This window comes from Rhinoderma darwinii, chromosome 4, assembly GCF_050947455.1.
Source record: "Rhinoderma darwinii isolate aRhiDar2 chromosome 4, aRhiDar2.hap1, whole genome shotgun sequence".
Classification (NCBI taxonomy): domain Eukaryota; kingdom Metazoa; phylum Chordata; class Amphibia; order Anura; family Rhinodermatidae; genus Rhinoderma; species Rhinoderma darwinii.
The window spans coordinates 375,696,611-375,712,545 of record NC_134690.1 but is presented as its reverse complement, the minus strand read 5'-3'; the positions used below and the strand labels follow the sequence as shown (position 1 = coordinate 375,712,545).

Sequence of the window (15,935 nt, the reverse complement as noted above, 5' to 3'; positions counted from 1 at the left end):
CACCCCTGGTGGTGGTGGGTACCGGGGTAATAATGGTGGTTAGTGTTAGCCTCTGCACCGGCTAACACTAAGCCTCGCCTTAGTAATGGATGTTGTCACTCAGACAGCGGCCATTACTAAAGTGGTAGTAATAAAATTTGAAAAGAAAAAGACAGATATAGATAAAATATTTTATTGAAATAAAGCACCCCCAACACAACCCTCATTAACCATTTTATTGTAGAAAAAAAAACCGTCATCGAAGTAGTCCTCGAAACCGACGTAGTCCAAACACCAAACCTGTAAAAAAAAAAAATGAAATAAAACATGTCGTAGGCTTAGATTCAGTTTAATGTGTGATACTGACTGTTATACCATGTATAGAAGCATGCCGCGAAGTTGACTTTGATACAGGGCGCCAGCAGACAGTATCATACATGGCCAGGGGCGTAACTAGGAAAGACTGGGCCCCATAGCAAACTTTTGACTGGGGCCCCCCTCCCCTGGGTGTCACACAACCCCCCCCCCCCTTGTAGATAGTGCCTTTTTTACAGCCCCCCCCCTGTAGAGAACGCCATACAGCTCCCTGTAGATAACGCCATACAGCCCCCCTGTAGAGAACGCCATACAGCCCCCCCTGTAGAGAACGCCATACAGCCCCCCCTGTAGAGAACGCCATACAGCCCCCCTGTAGAGAACGCCATACAGCCCCCCCCTGTAGGGAACGCCATACAGCTCCCCCCCTGTAGGGAACGCCATACAGCGTCCCCCCTCCCAAAAAAATGCGACCTACAATGTGTCCCACAAAATACATGTATCCCCTCTCCACAGGATCTCCACAGGATAGGGGATACATGTGTGATCGCTGGCATTGATAGGGAGAACGGGGGACTGAAAGTCCCCCCAAGTTCTCCATGACAAACCTCTGACTTCCGGCGTCTGCGCAGCTCAATAAAAATGAAAGGAGCGCTGGTCACGCATGCGCACAAGCACGACCGGCGCTCCATTCATTTCTACGGAGCTGCCGACACAGACCCCGGAAGTCCGAGGTTTGTGATGGAGAACTTCAGGGGACTTTCGGTCCCCCGTTCTCCCTGTCAATGCCAGCGATCACACATGTATCCCCTGTCCTGTGGAGAACTTTTTTATTTGTTGGGCTAACGACGTGATTTTTGCGACCTTTTTTCCATAGACAATGCAGGTTTCATTTTTTATCGTTTTTATACACACCTTTTTTGCTATTTTAGAATTTTTATTCATAAAGTTTGAAAATAATAGTAAAAAAATAAGCTTTTTTACATTTCAGCAATTTTTTTTTTGGTAATAACTTAGTTTTACCCTAAAATAGACCTTTTATTTGTGATCGTCATTGTCTACCGTAAATTTTTATATATTACATGTCTATATTAGGGTAATTGGGTCAGCGCTAGCGTTACAACAATGATTGGCGGGGGGAACGTTTTTTTGGGGGTGGGTATTTTATGTGTATTTATTATTTAAATTTTTTTTGCACTTTACTTTATTATTTTTTTATTACTATGGTCTGTTTATATATTTTTTTTCTTTCTTTTACACCATGTTTTTCCCCTGTAGCTGGAGCTGCACAGCAGCCCCAGTTACAGGGGAAATCAGCCCTCTCATAGTGACGATTGTCACTAATAGGGCTGTGCTGGGTCTAGTAAGATCCAGCAAAAGTCTGCCACTAACGGCACCCGGCGATCATGTGACCAGTCACATGATCACCGGGAGGAATAGAGACAGCGCCGCTGCTGCTGTCTCTAGTCCTGTACACAGCGCGCATTCAGCGCTGTGTACAAGTGATCAGAGAAGACAGAAGCCGCGAAAGCTGCTTCTATCTTCTCCTCAGGGTCCCCGGCAGTCACTGACAGCCGGAGACCCGACATTCAGCTGCCCGATCGCGCGGGCAGCAAGTTAAAACCCGAGCCGTAGAAAGTCTATGGCTCGGGTTTTAAGGACCCTGACCGCCGGCCGTAAAAACACAGCCAGCGGTCGGGAACCAGTTAATGGCAGAGCGGGGAGATACCTCCCTGATCTGCCGTAGTGTTCAGTGGCGTCCCGCTGTAGCAGCCATAGCGGCTGCTAGCGGAGCCTCCGGCCATGGTGGGGGCCCGTGCCGGCGGGCGACACGGGCCCCCTCATGCCGCGGGCCCCGTAGCAGCCGCTACTGCTGCTACGGCGGTAGTTACGCCACTGTACATGGCCATACAGACATATATACAAACAAACATACATGCAAACATACATACATACATACATACATACATATATACAAACATACATACATATATACAAGCATGCACATATATACATGCAAACATACACACATATATACATACATACATGCAAACTATCATGCATACATGCATACACACACATGAAAACATACATACATACAAACATGCAAAGATACATACATACATACATACATACATATATACAAGCAAACATAAATACATGCAAACATAATTACATACATGCACATATATATAAACATACATGCAAACATACATGCAAAAATAAAAACATGCAAACATACATGACAACATACATACATACATACATGCAAATATATACATGCAAATATGCATACAAACATGCACATATATACATACATGCCAACATACATGCACATATATACATACATGACAACATACATACATACATGCAAATATACATTCATGCAAACATACATAAATGCAAACATACATACAAACAAACATACATGCAAATATATACATGCAAATATACATACAAACATGCACATATATACATACATACATGACAACATAATACATGACAACATACATACATACATACATACATACATACATACATGCAAACATACATACATGCAAACATACATACATACATGCACACATACATAAAATGCAAACATACATACATACAAACATCCATTCATGCAAACATACATGCATGCAAATATATACATGCAAATATACATGCACATATATACATACATGCCAACATACATGCAAACATACATGCACATATATACATACATACATGACAACATACATACATACATACATACATACATGACAACATACATACATGACAACATACATACATGCAAACATACATTCATGCAAACATACATACATGCAAACATACATACATACATACATACATACATACAAACATACATTCATGCAAACATACATACATGCAAATATATACATGCAAATATACATACACACATGCACATATATACATACATGCCAACATACATGCAAACATACATGCACATATATACATACATACATGACAACATACATACATACATGCAAACATACATACATGCAAACATACATACATACATACATACATACATACATACATACATACATACATACATACATGACAACATACAAACATGCCAAAAAAAAAAAATAATACGTTCATACTTACTTTCCTCCTGTCCGGCCTCCAGCGATGACGTTTCATCCATGTTGCCGCTGCAGCCTGTGATTGGCTGCAGAGGCGGTCACGTGGGATGAAGCGTCATCCTGACGTGCGTGACCGCCACTACAGCCTGTGATTGGCTGCAGCGGCGAAAGGGATGAAACGTCATCGCTGGAGGCCGGACAGGAGGAAAGTAAGTACGAACTTATAATTTTTATTTTTTTATTACATTTAAATTGTATTTTCCGCGCGCCGAGCATGTACTGTCAAGGTTGCTGAAAGAGTTAGTGCAGCCCATTAACTCTATCAGCACCCTGGACAGTAGCATGCTCGGCGCATGGAAGTGACAGGTTCGGTCCGAACTAGTTCGGTCCGAATCGAACTTTTTTGTGAAATTCGGCGAACTAGCCGAACCGAACTTTTGAAAAGTTCGCTCATCTCTACTCAGAACGTCACATCCTGTGATGCAAAACAGGAGGCGCCATCTTACCAGTGCACGCTAAACACGTTGCCTCAGTGACGTGTCCTAGCAATGGACGTTACTTCCGGTGTGACACCACGTGGAGACTGAATGCAGCGGCTTCCTGGAATACGCGATACAGCGTGTGACGTCAGGAAGCTCGTCTCAAAGCATGACAATCAATACTGAGGTGAAAACAAAGCGGCCATAATTACCTTATGAATAGAAGTTAACCGGCTGACTTGTATCAAAGTGTAGAATCCATAAGCCAGGGTAACTATATACATGCCGAGAGACAGCCCAGAGACTGTATACAGCGATGTATAATCAGGGGCGAGGGACATAGACGTTCTCTGTATACAACCCAGAGTCTATGGTTTGTAAGAACGTCCAGGAAATATATATAGCGCCACATGTTCTTCTTCTGGTCTCTATGAGCAGATATCAAAAACTGGAATGTCACATTTGGTGGAGTGGTCAGTGACTGAATTTTCTTTTTATTTTGCTTACGTATCAGTAGTGTCAGACTGGGGTGCCTTGAATACACCAGAATAAATTATTCTGTGGGTTTACTCTCCATCATGTGCACGGCCATTTTTAATTGTATTGTAATCTTTGTTGTTATTATAGCACACATAGGATATATCATTAGCACGGTCTAATAGGTTATTTGTGGATGATTCCATAAGAAATAGTCCCCATTGGCAGGTGATTGGCTTATCTTCTGCTGGATACTAGTGGGGTTGACTAGTGCCAGAACCTGACCTACAAGAGGATCCTCTGGTACTCTGCTGAACCGGTACAACCCTGGTTATTAGGCATTATGTAAAGGTGCTAAAGGGTGTTGGCTTGATTGCTGAAGAGAAGGAAGCCACTGGTCCCAGGATGAGAATAAAAAAGAAGACTAAAGTGATTTTTTGTATTTATTTTTTTAGGGAGTTTTTTTTTGGGTGGGGGTTAGGAAAGATTATGGGGACAGGGAACAATAAAGTTAGTTCCCTGCTTGAAGTGCTCCTTATTTCCTGAGAATACTCTTCTTCTTCTACTGCTTTTGGCCTATAGTTGGCATCCATGTTTGGTTTTCCAGGTGTGATGTGGACTCACATAACAATCGTCCATGAAGATATTTGTTCACAGTTGTTTCCAGCATAACTGGTGATAAAGCCATGCTGTCTATGGTGTTTGATGGAGCCACAAATGACAAGCCTTGGTGTAGGATGCAGGCCTGGTGCAGGATCTCTAGTTCCAGAAGAAGAGGTACATCCTTGATGGTATGAGTCATATATTGATAGAACTTTTTTTTTGCCTCCTGGGCATGCTCTTCTTCCTCTACTGCTATTGGCCTATAGTTGCCATCCACGTTTTATTTTCCAGGCGTGATGTGGACTCACATAACAACTGTCCATGAAGATATTTGCCCACAGTTGTTTCCAGCATAACTGGTGATAAAGCCATGCTGTCTATGGTGTTTGATGGAGCCACAAATGAAAAGCCTTGGTGTAGGATGCAGGCCTGGTGCAGGATCTCTAGTTCCAGAAGAAGAGGTAAATCCTTGATGGTATGAGTCGTACGTATATTGATAGAACTTTTTTTTTTTTGGCTCCTTTGCATGCTCTTCTTCCTCTACTGCTATTGGCCTATAGTTGTCATCCATGTTTTATTTTCCAGGCGTGATGTGGACTCACATAACAACTGTCCATGAAGATATTTGTCCACAGTTGTTGCCAGCATAACTGGTGATAAAGCCATGCTGTCTATGGTGTTTTATGGAGCCACAAATGAAAAGCCTTGGTATAGGATGCAGGCCTGGTGCAGAGTTTTTAGTACCAGAAGAAGAGGCGCATTATTGATGGTATTCTGCGAATATTAATAATTAGAATTACTTTAGTGTAATAAATAACACTTATATTTTTTACTGTATATTTAATAATTGAAAACATTGCATATGATAATTTTGATAGATTATATCCCAGTTGGAAAAAGTCAAAACAAAATAAATGGTGCAAATTATAGTTTTTCCTTTGCTCCTTTCTTATTATTTTTTTAATACTGTGCTCCTTTCTTATTATTTTTTTAATACTGACTTTAAGCTTAAAAAGTTCCTCCAATGACCATGAGAGACATCATGTCCTCTACCAGAAATTTAACACGGATGCAGCCTGGAGAGCAGATTGTCTGGTTACCTATAGATGTGGCCTCCCTTACTTTTTCTTTAATTGCATTGTGTTATACAATTTGTTATGATACCAATTCAATACAATCTCGCGCCATCAGTAAAAAAATGTTTTTTTTTACATGGGAGTCTACGGACAACAGATGGCTAACAGATGACTCTGATAGCTACCATCTGTCAGCCATCCACAGCTCATAGCTTACTATGTTAAAAAAGTATACGTTTAACATATATGTTTTGTTACTGGATGGTGTCATATATGTTTTTTTAACATGGGAGTCTATGGGCTCAAATGGTTGATGGATGGTATCGTTCTGAGGCAGCTGTCAGAGGTATATATATATATACCTTTGTTTTTTTTACATGTTTGTTTAACATCTTGGGTTATGTCGGATTTAGAGGGAAAGTAAGGGAGGACACATCTGTCAGTAACTATATGTCGTCAGAAGCCTTTCCTGCAAAGCCCCTTGGTGTATAATCTTGCTAAACAACTTTAATCATGAAGAACATAGATACTTACATTTGATAACGGAAGGAGCAGATCGCTTCCGTTTGATAGAACATCCACTATTGAGTCTCTGCATTGGTTTTTGATGGTTTATTCCAGATGCTGTTCTTTTGGCTGCACTGCAGTTCTCTCTGAATGTCTGTGAGTATGGAGTGTGATGACTGGTAGATGGCATGTCCTCATTTTCGGTGGTGTTCATTAAGAGCAGTCTGCCCCCACAGAAACGGCAATGTGCTCTCTCGTCTTTAAGACTTGTGAAACGTCCCACCCTATAGAGACAAAAAGTGGTTAGCAGACAGGAATTGGTCAGGAATACCAGACATTATAAGATGGACATGGATTTATACTTATATTATATGGCCATTTCATAAAAGATTGCTTGATAACCGAATGGAAGATGCCTCAATGTGTTTGAGTGAAGACAGTATATGCCTATAGATTTACTTTCCTCTGTATATTCTAACATAAAAATAAATATCTAAATATGGAGGGCAAAAACACCAGACCCTACTGTCATGGATGCCAAAACCTATGTCATTGCTTCATAAATATGGCATTTATGTCAATTCCATTTCTTAATGCAATTACTCCCAAAAATTGGCATTCATTGATAAATCACCTAAGTCTACTATAGTGTAGAAAAGAAGTATAATGACAGCTCTGCTGCATCTGTAGTAAATGGCCAAAGATACATAAAACCAAAAGTATCAGTCTGAAGTCATTCTATAATTTGTGAGTCTTTATAGGTACATGAAAATGAAATATCATCTTACCGGTTAAGACACCATTCGCACACGTAGTTGTATTTATAATTGATGTCATAGGTGTGGTATATGTTCACCGGTGGTAGCTCAGGGTGGACACGGGTGACACTTTGAGCATAGGACTTCCACAATTTGCCATGTCCATCTTTTTGCACTCCATTGATGAGCCAGCAGGCAGCATGACACATTTCGTGTACTAATGCATCTCTAACGCGATCTAAAGATAAAAAAAATAATATAATTTCAATAGGTATTAAAAGATTTTCTATCAAATATTGACATTCGAAAGCAGTCGTCATTTTTTTTTTTTTACATATTATGAAACTTACCTGCAGAGTCACAGACTTTTTCAGAGATCTCAATCTTGGAATATTGATTTACATCCCCCCGTACATTACAACACCGAGCAGATGTCGCAGTCAGTCTTTTACTCCAGGTTATTTGTAATTTATCAGGAAGCTAAAGGAGCAGTTGGAAAAACAAAAAACATTAAGATCTATCAAGCACAGAGCTAAATGCAGTCACATCTCCGAGCTGCCTAAGGGTATGTTCACACGAGGGCGTCCGTTACGGCTGAAATTACGGGGATGTTTCCGCCTGAAAACATCCCCGTAATTTCAGCCGTAACGGTATGTGCAGGCGCTTGAACGCTGCGTCCATTACGGCCGTAATTGGCGCTGCTATTCATTGGAGTCAATGAATAACGGCTCCAATTACGGCCAAAGAAGTGACAGGTCACTTCTTTGACGCGGGCGTCTATTTACGCGCCGTCATTTGACAGCGGCGCGTAAATATATGCCTCGTGTGAACAGACAAACGTCTGCCCATTGCTTTCAATGGGCAGATGTTTGTCAGCGCTATTGAGGCGCTATTTTCGGGCGTAATTCGGGGCAAAAACGCCCGATTTACGTCCGTAAATAGGCCGTGTGAACATACCCTAAATGTTTCGGTTGTGACATACTTCCCATCTGAGTTTTTTACAACCTTCTGAAACCAAAGCTAATACGTGGTGACTGTGTGATGAGCAGATTTTACCTATAATGATATCTAAAAAACACTTGAAAGACATTTTTCTTCCAAAATCAAGACAATATAGTTAAATCTCATAAATCTTCGTCCATGCATGGTAGGCCTCTTGCACAGATTACAGATTACAGGGATTTTTAAACAGAAGTAGCTACATCTCTGGCCAAACTAATAGAGACTTCGGAGATTTGTGGAAATGGTCAGAGATTTACAGTAGTGTGTCCTATAGCACTTTCTCTTGGAAATCATTGGAGAATCGACTCATAGCTTTTGTTGACAATAATACGTCATAAGATAAATGTAAGTGGAATACACCTTTAACCCGTTAGTGACCGACCCATCGTGTTTCTACGTCGGTCACTAACGGGCCTTATTCCGATGCCATAGACTTTTTACGTCGCGGCATCGGAATAAGTAAACAGAGCAGGGAACTGTCAGATCTCCCTGCTCTCAGCTGCTAGAGGCAGCTGAGGGCTGGGAGCGTCCCTGCTCTGCCGTGTGAGATCGATATTAGTATCGATCTCACACGTTTAACCCCTCAGATGCGGTGCTCAATAGCGAGCACCGCATCTGAGTGGTTTTGGAGAGAGGGAGGGAGCTCCCTCTCTCCCCCACCGACACCCAGCGATACGATCGCCGAGTGTCTGTGTCTCTAATGGCAGCCGGGGGTCTAATAAAGGCCCCCAGGCTGCCTGGAGTGAATGCCTGCTAGATCATGCCGCAGGCATGACCTAGCAGATGCCTGTCCGTGTTAAACGGACAGGCAGTAATACACTGCAATACAAAAGTATTGCAGTGTATTATAAATGCGATAGCAGATTTTTGCATATTATAGTCCCCTAGTGGGACTAGTAAAAAAGTGAAAAAAAAGTTTAATAAAGTTAATTTAAAAAAAATTTGAAAAAAAATGAAAAACTCAGCTTTTCCCCTTACAAACTGCTTTACTATTAAAAAAACAAAATAAAGTTAAAAAGTTACACATATTTGGTATCGCCGCGTCCGTAACGACCCCGACTATAAATCTATTACATTATTTAACCCGCACGGTGAACGCCGTAAAAAAAATAATAAAAAACTATGGAAAAATTGCTGTTTTCTGTGAATACTGACTTTAAAAAAATGTAATAAAAAGTGATCAAAAAGTCGCATCTACTCCAAAATGGTTCCAATAAAAACTACAAGTCGTCCCGCAAAAAAAAGCCCTCATACAACCGCATCGGCGAAAAAATTTAAACGTTACGGCTCTTCAAATATGGAGACACAAAAACAAATAATTTTGAAAAAAAAGCACTGTGTAAAAGTAGTAAAACATACAAAAACGATAAAAATTTGGTATAGTTGCAACCCGCTGAATAAAGTTATTGTGTTATTTATACCACACGGTAAACGGCGTAGATTTAGGACGCAAAAAAGAGTGGCGAAATTTCAGATTTTTTTCTATTCCCCCCCAAAAAAAAGTTAATAAAATTTAATCAATAAATAATATGTACCTAAAAATGGTGCTATTAAAAAATACAACTTGTCCTGCAAAAAGCAAGACCTTATACAGCTATGTCGACGCAAAAATAAAAACGTTATAGCTCTTGGAATGCGACGATGGAAAAACTTAAAAAATAGCTTGGTCATTAAGGTCCAAAATAGGCTGGTCATTAAGGGGTTAAGTTGGCTATAGTTAATGTGGAATATGCAAAACAAAATACATTGGTTACAGCCATGATGGAGCTTCTATCCCCTCTATTTGTATTGGGAACTCCAGATTTCTTCCATATGCTAAAGAAAAGGTCGGATTTGTCCATCAGAGTATCAGTAGATCCTCCGGTCGGCCTAGATTCTGACACAACAATGGCTCCCAACAGAAGACAACCCCATTTAAAGCTGATTTGGAGCCCATCACTTGTTGCTGGGGATAACTCTTCTCTACTTCTAAGAAATATCATGAAGAGAGTTCACAATGAGAAAACGTACGTCTGCATGTGTAACCCAGAGATTGACAATACGATACCTGGTTGTTAAACACGGTCTGGTTGTATAGCTTGTACAGTCGTGTTACCAGCTCCTGTTTGGTCGCCTGGAAATGAGTCATGTAAGGGGATGTGGATGATGTTATGTCCTCGATAAAACAGTTATGGATGTTACATTTAGGTCTCCTGAAAGAAATAAAAGATCATATATCAAACTTTGATCACCTAATAGAGGGACAATATGAGTAACTGTTGTATCTGCCATAGGGGTATGACATATAGCAGCCATAGATTCTGACAGGGGGAGGCTTGGCAACAAAGTACACCTCCCCTACGGAAACATGAATCTTCATATAACTCACCTTTCCTCTGAAGTGGGGTCCTCAAGATATTCAACAGGGTCTTTATCTGTATAGAAATATGCAGCAGTGAAAATCTTTTCCAAAATGTATGATAGAATCGGCATTGGAAAGTTTATATTAACCCCTTAAAGGCTATGTATACCTTTGAACCCCAATTTATTTATTTATTAAATAAATCTGTTTTAGGTGATTTAAAAATTTACTTTAATCAAACATTTTTTTTACTATTTAAGATACAACTTATATGTATTCTGTATACAAAGAAGCTGTATCTTTTTGTCAAAGCCGCGGCCATCTTGTCATCTGAACTGACGGCTCGGCTGAAAGCTGGTCCTGTGTGTCTCTGATGCAGGATCCAGCAATCTAAGTTTAGTTGTCATGTCCAGCCTCCCTCTGCCTAACCAACTATATGACGGGATCAAAGTTATCTCAGTCACAGTCAGGTACCCACGGAGATCGCATGGACACAGATACTATGCGTGCACACAATGGCGTACATGTATGTCGTTCTGCGGCAACTACACCCTGCAGGTGACATATATTTACATCATTCTGTGTTAAAGGGCTAAAGAGGCATTTTAATTAAGATTAATTTATGTATGAAAAAAACGTACATAAATAATAATGTCTACAAGGTAGGGTAGTAGCTACTTACAGGGGCTCTTGATCAATAAAAGGTTATCTGCCACTGGGAAGGACCTCTGTAAAGCTGTAATATAGACAAGCTTGCAGGGGCACTTGCACCCTACCCCCTGATATGCTGATCTTGGTGTGAAATGTAGCATGTGTTTAATGTAAATGGCGCATACTAGCGTCAGAAGTGCTAGCAAGACTATGTGTAGGTGTATCACCATCCGGTAGGCTTTGTGGCATTCTACTTTTGCATTTTGGCCCATGATCATCACTTTTTTGGGTCATTTTAGCTCTTCTCTATTCTGGCACCTTGAAGAGGCCATGATTGTAGGGGATGTGTCTCAGTGACTGACTCCATTTTAAGTTTTAAGCAAGAATATGAATAAACATGGCTGCATTTAGTATAAGAAACTAATAAGAGAATAGGATTCCCAGCAGATAGACCTTTGGCTTTCACTACACATCAAAATATATTTTACAAGTCTGGTTACACTTTGATGTCATTGATGTTGTACTTAAATTGATGTCGTCCATAGAAAAGTTATTGGCACTGACCCGTGACAGCAGTTGTTGGTGTTATTATTACGCAGTCATCGTCATCGCTGTCACTGACCACTGGAGATTCCCACTGCTTAGAGGCATCAGTAGCTTCTGTATCAGAAGTCCTGAGTCCTGAGAATAACAGAGAAATGAACAATGTACTATGTCCAATAACATAAATCTAGATTGTATCTATAAAACACAGCAAATGACACATTACTTTTGCGAATTGGTGTTTCCTCGCTTCTAAAATCATCATCATCATCATCAGAAATCACAATGACATTGTTGGATCTGTAGAAATAAATATAGACATATAATGAGTGGGGAAAATTCTAATATTAGGACCTCAAAACTCGTATTAACTGGATAAAATTGTCAATAGCAGTAGATCAGGGAATATAAAGTAATACAGAGCCCACAAACCACCAGGATCTTATATGAAGCCTGGATAATGGATGCTGGTGGTCCTCAATAGAAATGTCTCCTAATGGGACCTGAGTTCAGCATTGGAGAAGATGTGTTATTATCCTACCTGTAGATGTCATTGCTTGATGATGGTAGCGGTGTATTTATATCTGATAAAGAAAGGTAACATTTATATATTAGCTTTTCACCATGAATAATAGCACTTATTAAAAGAAAATAAACAGGGCTTAATGGCGTTGTCCGGGATCAAGTAAAACAGGCCAAGAGGGAAAATGGCGGAAAATAATAAAAAAAAGCCACTGGCCTCAGCGGTGGCTGCCGTGGTTACTTGTGTCGTCGTGATGACATGTAGCTCAGCAATCAAAGACTAGCGGGGACCAGCGGGGACCAGCGGGGACCAGCGGGGGATTCAAAAGGTAAGTAATGCTTCTTTTATTATTTGGTGCTATCCCTTGGCCTTCTTATTTTTAATTCCAGACAAACCCCTTTAACACACATCCCAGTCTACCAAGAAATCCTGGTCTTGGTCTCTAGATGATCACTGAGACATCTTATTCTAAATCTCATCCATTGTAAAAAGTGAAGTATCATATAATGAAAAGGAGATTTTCCAATATGTCCCTTTTAATGTGTTTTAGACTTCGCCCAACAAGTAGGCCACACTTCAAAGAGAATCTGTCACCAGCTATATGCTGCTCTATCTAAGGACAGTATAAAGTAGTGCCAGAGACCCTGATTCCAACTCTGTATTACTTACTTGTTAATGATCAGTAGTTTTTATAAAAAAATCACTTTTTCTCCTGCAGGCTGTATTCATGAGCGGCAGCTACTAGCCCCGCCCACCAGCTGCTGATTGACAGCTTTCTCCCATACTGTGCATAGGGAGAACTACCTGCCAATCAGCAGTGGGTAGGCGGGGCTAGGCCTCAGCTCATGAATATCGAGGACTACATAGCGCACCGTAAGTAATCCTCAATATTCATGAGCTGCAGTAATCACAATACTACCAAGTTTTACAGAGATCTGGGGTGGTGGGTATATCCCTGTATAACCAGGCTGGGAAAGTTTGCTGATTTACTCTGTGAGTAATGCCTGTTATTCAGCTTTCCCAGAAAGATATTCAGTAATAAATGTGAAGTCCCGCTTTTGAGTTTAACAAGAAATATGACTAGATCCCGGTCCAGGGGCCCAGACTGCAGAATAGTGATCGTGAAGACTGAATAGTGGGATTTATAACTGGATATTTTGATTCTTGTAGAGGGACATATCAGTGTACAGAGACTGTAGTGAATAGGAGCGCAGTACCTGGTTGGCGGGGTGTTAGCCCGGTATTGAAACCACCTTCCTGTTCTTGATTTGGAAGTCTTGGTTTCTTTCTGGGACGAGGCTAAAAAAAGAAAAGGAGCAATCCAATGTATGCACGACAAACAGCAGAGCAGCGTACATAATATACAGAACGATCACTAGAAATGAGTAACTAATAGTAACTAATAGCCACTAATACAGGATGTCACTTTTCATCTTCCCTCTCTCTGTACTAGAAGTATATGAGTAAGTTATGGCTGAGGGCACGGCATTACATCAGGTTAGGAATGATCATTTTTTATGTTTTTGGTAACCTTGTAACAGAGGTGTAACTTGAAGTACCTCAGTCTCAATGCAAAATCTGTAACTGGACCCCCCACCTATCATGTGCCATTTATACTACAGGTGTCTTCTTATGTGGCAGGGGTTCTTCTGTGACTATGACAGTAACTTCACGCCACTTATAGATACACCCCTGCCCTATAAAATAATATGTATTGGTGGCCTAGCATGCAGGGCTTAAATATATTTTGGGAAGTTGTAAGGCAAGCTATGGTGGCGCTGAAGGGGAACTAAACACTTGCTGCTGGGTTCCTCCATAAATTATAGCTGATCGCTGAAAGTCCCAGCAGAAGAACCCCCTGTACATAGCTTATCTGTAGGGGATCCAGACATAGCACTCACTGTAGTTCCCAACTAGTTATAGCTCCCCCGACAATAGAATAGTACCACTTATCTCCTACAATGTATTGATAAGAACCTGGTATCCAAGGTCTACTATTTTTATGGACTGTCCATGTATTCATAGATGGTTGGCAAGTGCATTTCATATACAAGCTAGCAGCAGAAAGACATGGGGCACTTGGCCCAGCACAAAATAGTGGCATTTTAGGGAAGTGGCGGCTCACCTGATGTAAATCCTCGTCACTACTAGCGTCCTCTGAATCGGACAGAACAATGATGCGTTCAAAACGCTTTTTTTTAGCCATTTTCACAATGACAGCAAATCACAATCCTCACTCTATAAAACGCCTTCAATCACCCTCAGTGGGATTATCTATAACGTGGCATTTAGAACTGTCTGTTATATTGTGACATCATCAACATGACATTGATATTGTGACTTCATTATAGGAACATCCCCAGATGTGTCATGTGACATTGATATTCTGATACTATTACATATATGTTATTATATGAATATATATATATATACATATATATATATATAGTTATAAATCTCTATCTATCTATCTATCTATCTGTCTATCTCATATCTATCTATCTCATATCTATCTATCTATCTCATATCTATCTATCTCTCTATCTATCTCATATCTATCTCATATCTATCTATCTATCTATCTATCTATCTATCTATCTATCTATCTATCTATCTATCTATCTATCTATCTATCTATCTATCTATCTATCTATCTATCTATCTATCTATCTATCTATCCATCTATCCATCTATCCATCCATCTATCCATCTATCCATCCATCCATCCACAGTCCACTTGTAGATGATCACAGCACTCCATACAGCTATATATTAGGCCATGTGCACGCTATCAGAGGATAAATCAGTTCTCCAATTGAAATGCAAAAAAATCATAGAACAGAATAACGGCACCAGGACTTCCAGATAGATGAAAAAAGGGTGGATTTATTCACCTCAAGTGAGCAGCGACGTTTCGGTTCGTCACAGAACCTTACTCAAGCTGTCAGCTGGAAGTCCTGGTGCCGTTATTCTGTTCTATGGTATATATATATATATATATATATATATATATATATATATATAGCCAAATAGGATCCAGCAGCACTGGTATTGTTTGGGTGAAAGCCAAGGGGTGCAGACCAAAATCGCAATACTGTACGGTACAAAAAATAGGCAGCACTCCGTTCATATAATGGGGAAAGAAGAGGGTACTTTATTGTCCCATAAGTAGAGCTCCTTCCTCTGGAGCCTTTCTTAAGCTTGAGAAAGGCTCCAGAGGAAGGAGCTGAAACGTTGCTACTTATGGGACAATAAAGTACCCTCTTCTTTCACCTTTATATGAAAGGAGTGCTGCCTATTTTTTGTAACGTATATATATATATATATATATATATATATATATATATACCACATAGATTAATATAGTGGGATAGTGGAGCATACTTTTTTGCCACCAGTTTGTTGGGAGCAAAAATGGCGCAGGTTTTTTTTATAACTTGTACAGAAACAACAAAATTCAGTACAAGATATTCTGCTGCAACGTCTGATCAGTGCCGTTTTACTCCTTAGATGCCTCGGTCAATAGCGACCCCTGCATCTAAGTTCCATCTCTCAGCCTATAGGTAGC

General features: G+C 40.3%; 1 protein-coding gene across 1 annotated transcript; it reads right to left on the bottom strand.

Annotated features, from left to right (window-relative positions):
- Window positions 1–4,813: 4,813 nt before the first annotated feature.
- On the bottom strand, window positions 4,814–14,596 carry LOC142761368 (germ cell nuclear acidic protein-like). The gene is made up of 11 exons (XM_075864554.1): window positions 14,493–14,596; window positions 13,585–13,666; window positions 12,386–12,428; window positions 12,071–12,144; window positions 11,866–11,982; window positions 10,678–10,723; window positions 10,357–10,501; window positions 7,658–7,787; window positions 7,338–7,545; window positions 6,577–6,833; window positions 4,814–5,740 (listed from the first exon to the last, which is right to left on the bottom strand). Coding segments are annotated over exons 1-11 (1,185 nt in total). The 5' UTR covers window positions 14,574–14,596; the 3' UTR covers window positions 4,814–5,738.
- Between the last annotated feature and the right edge of the window lie 1,339 nt (window positions 14,597–15,935).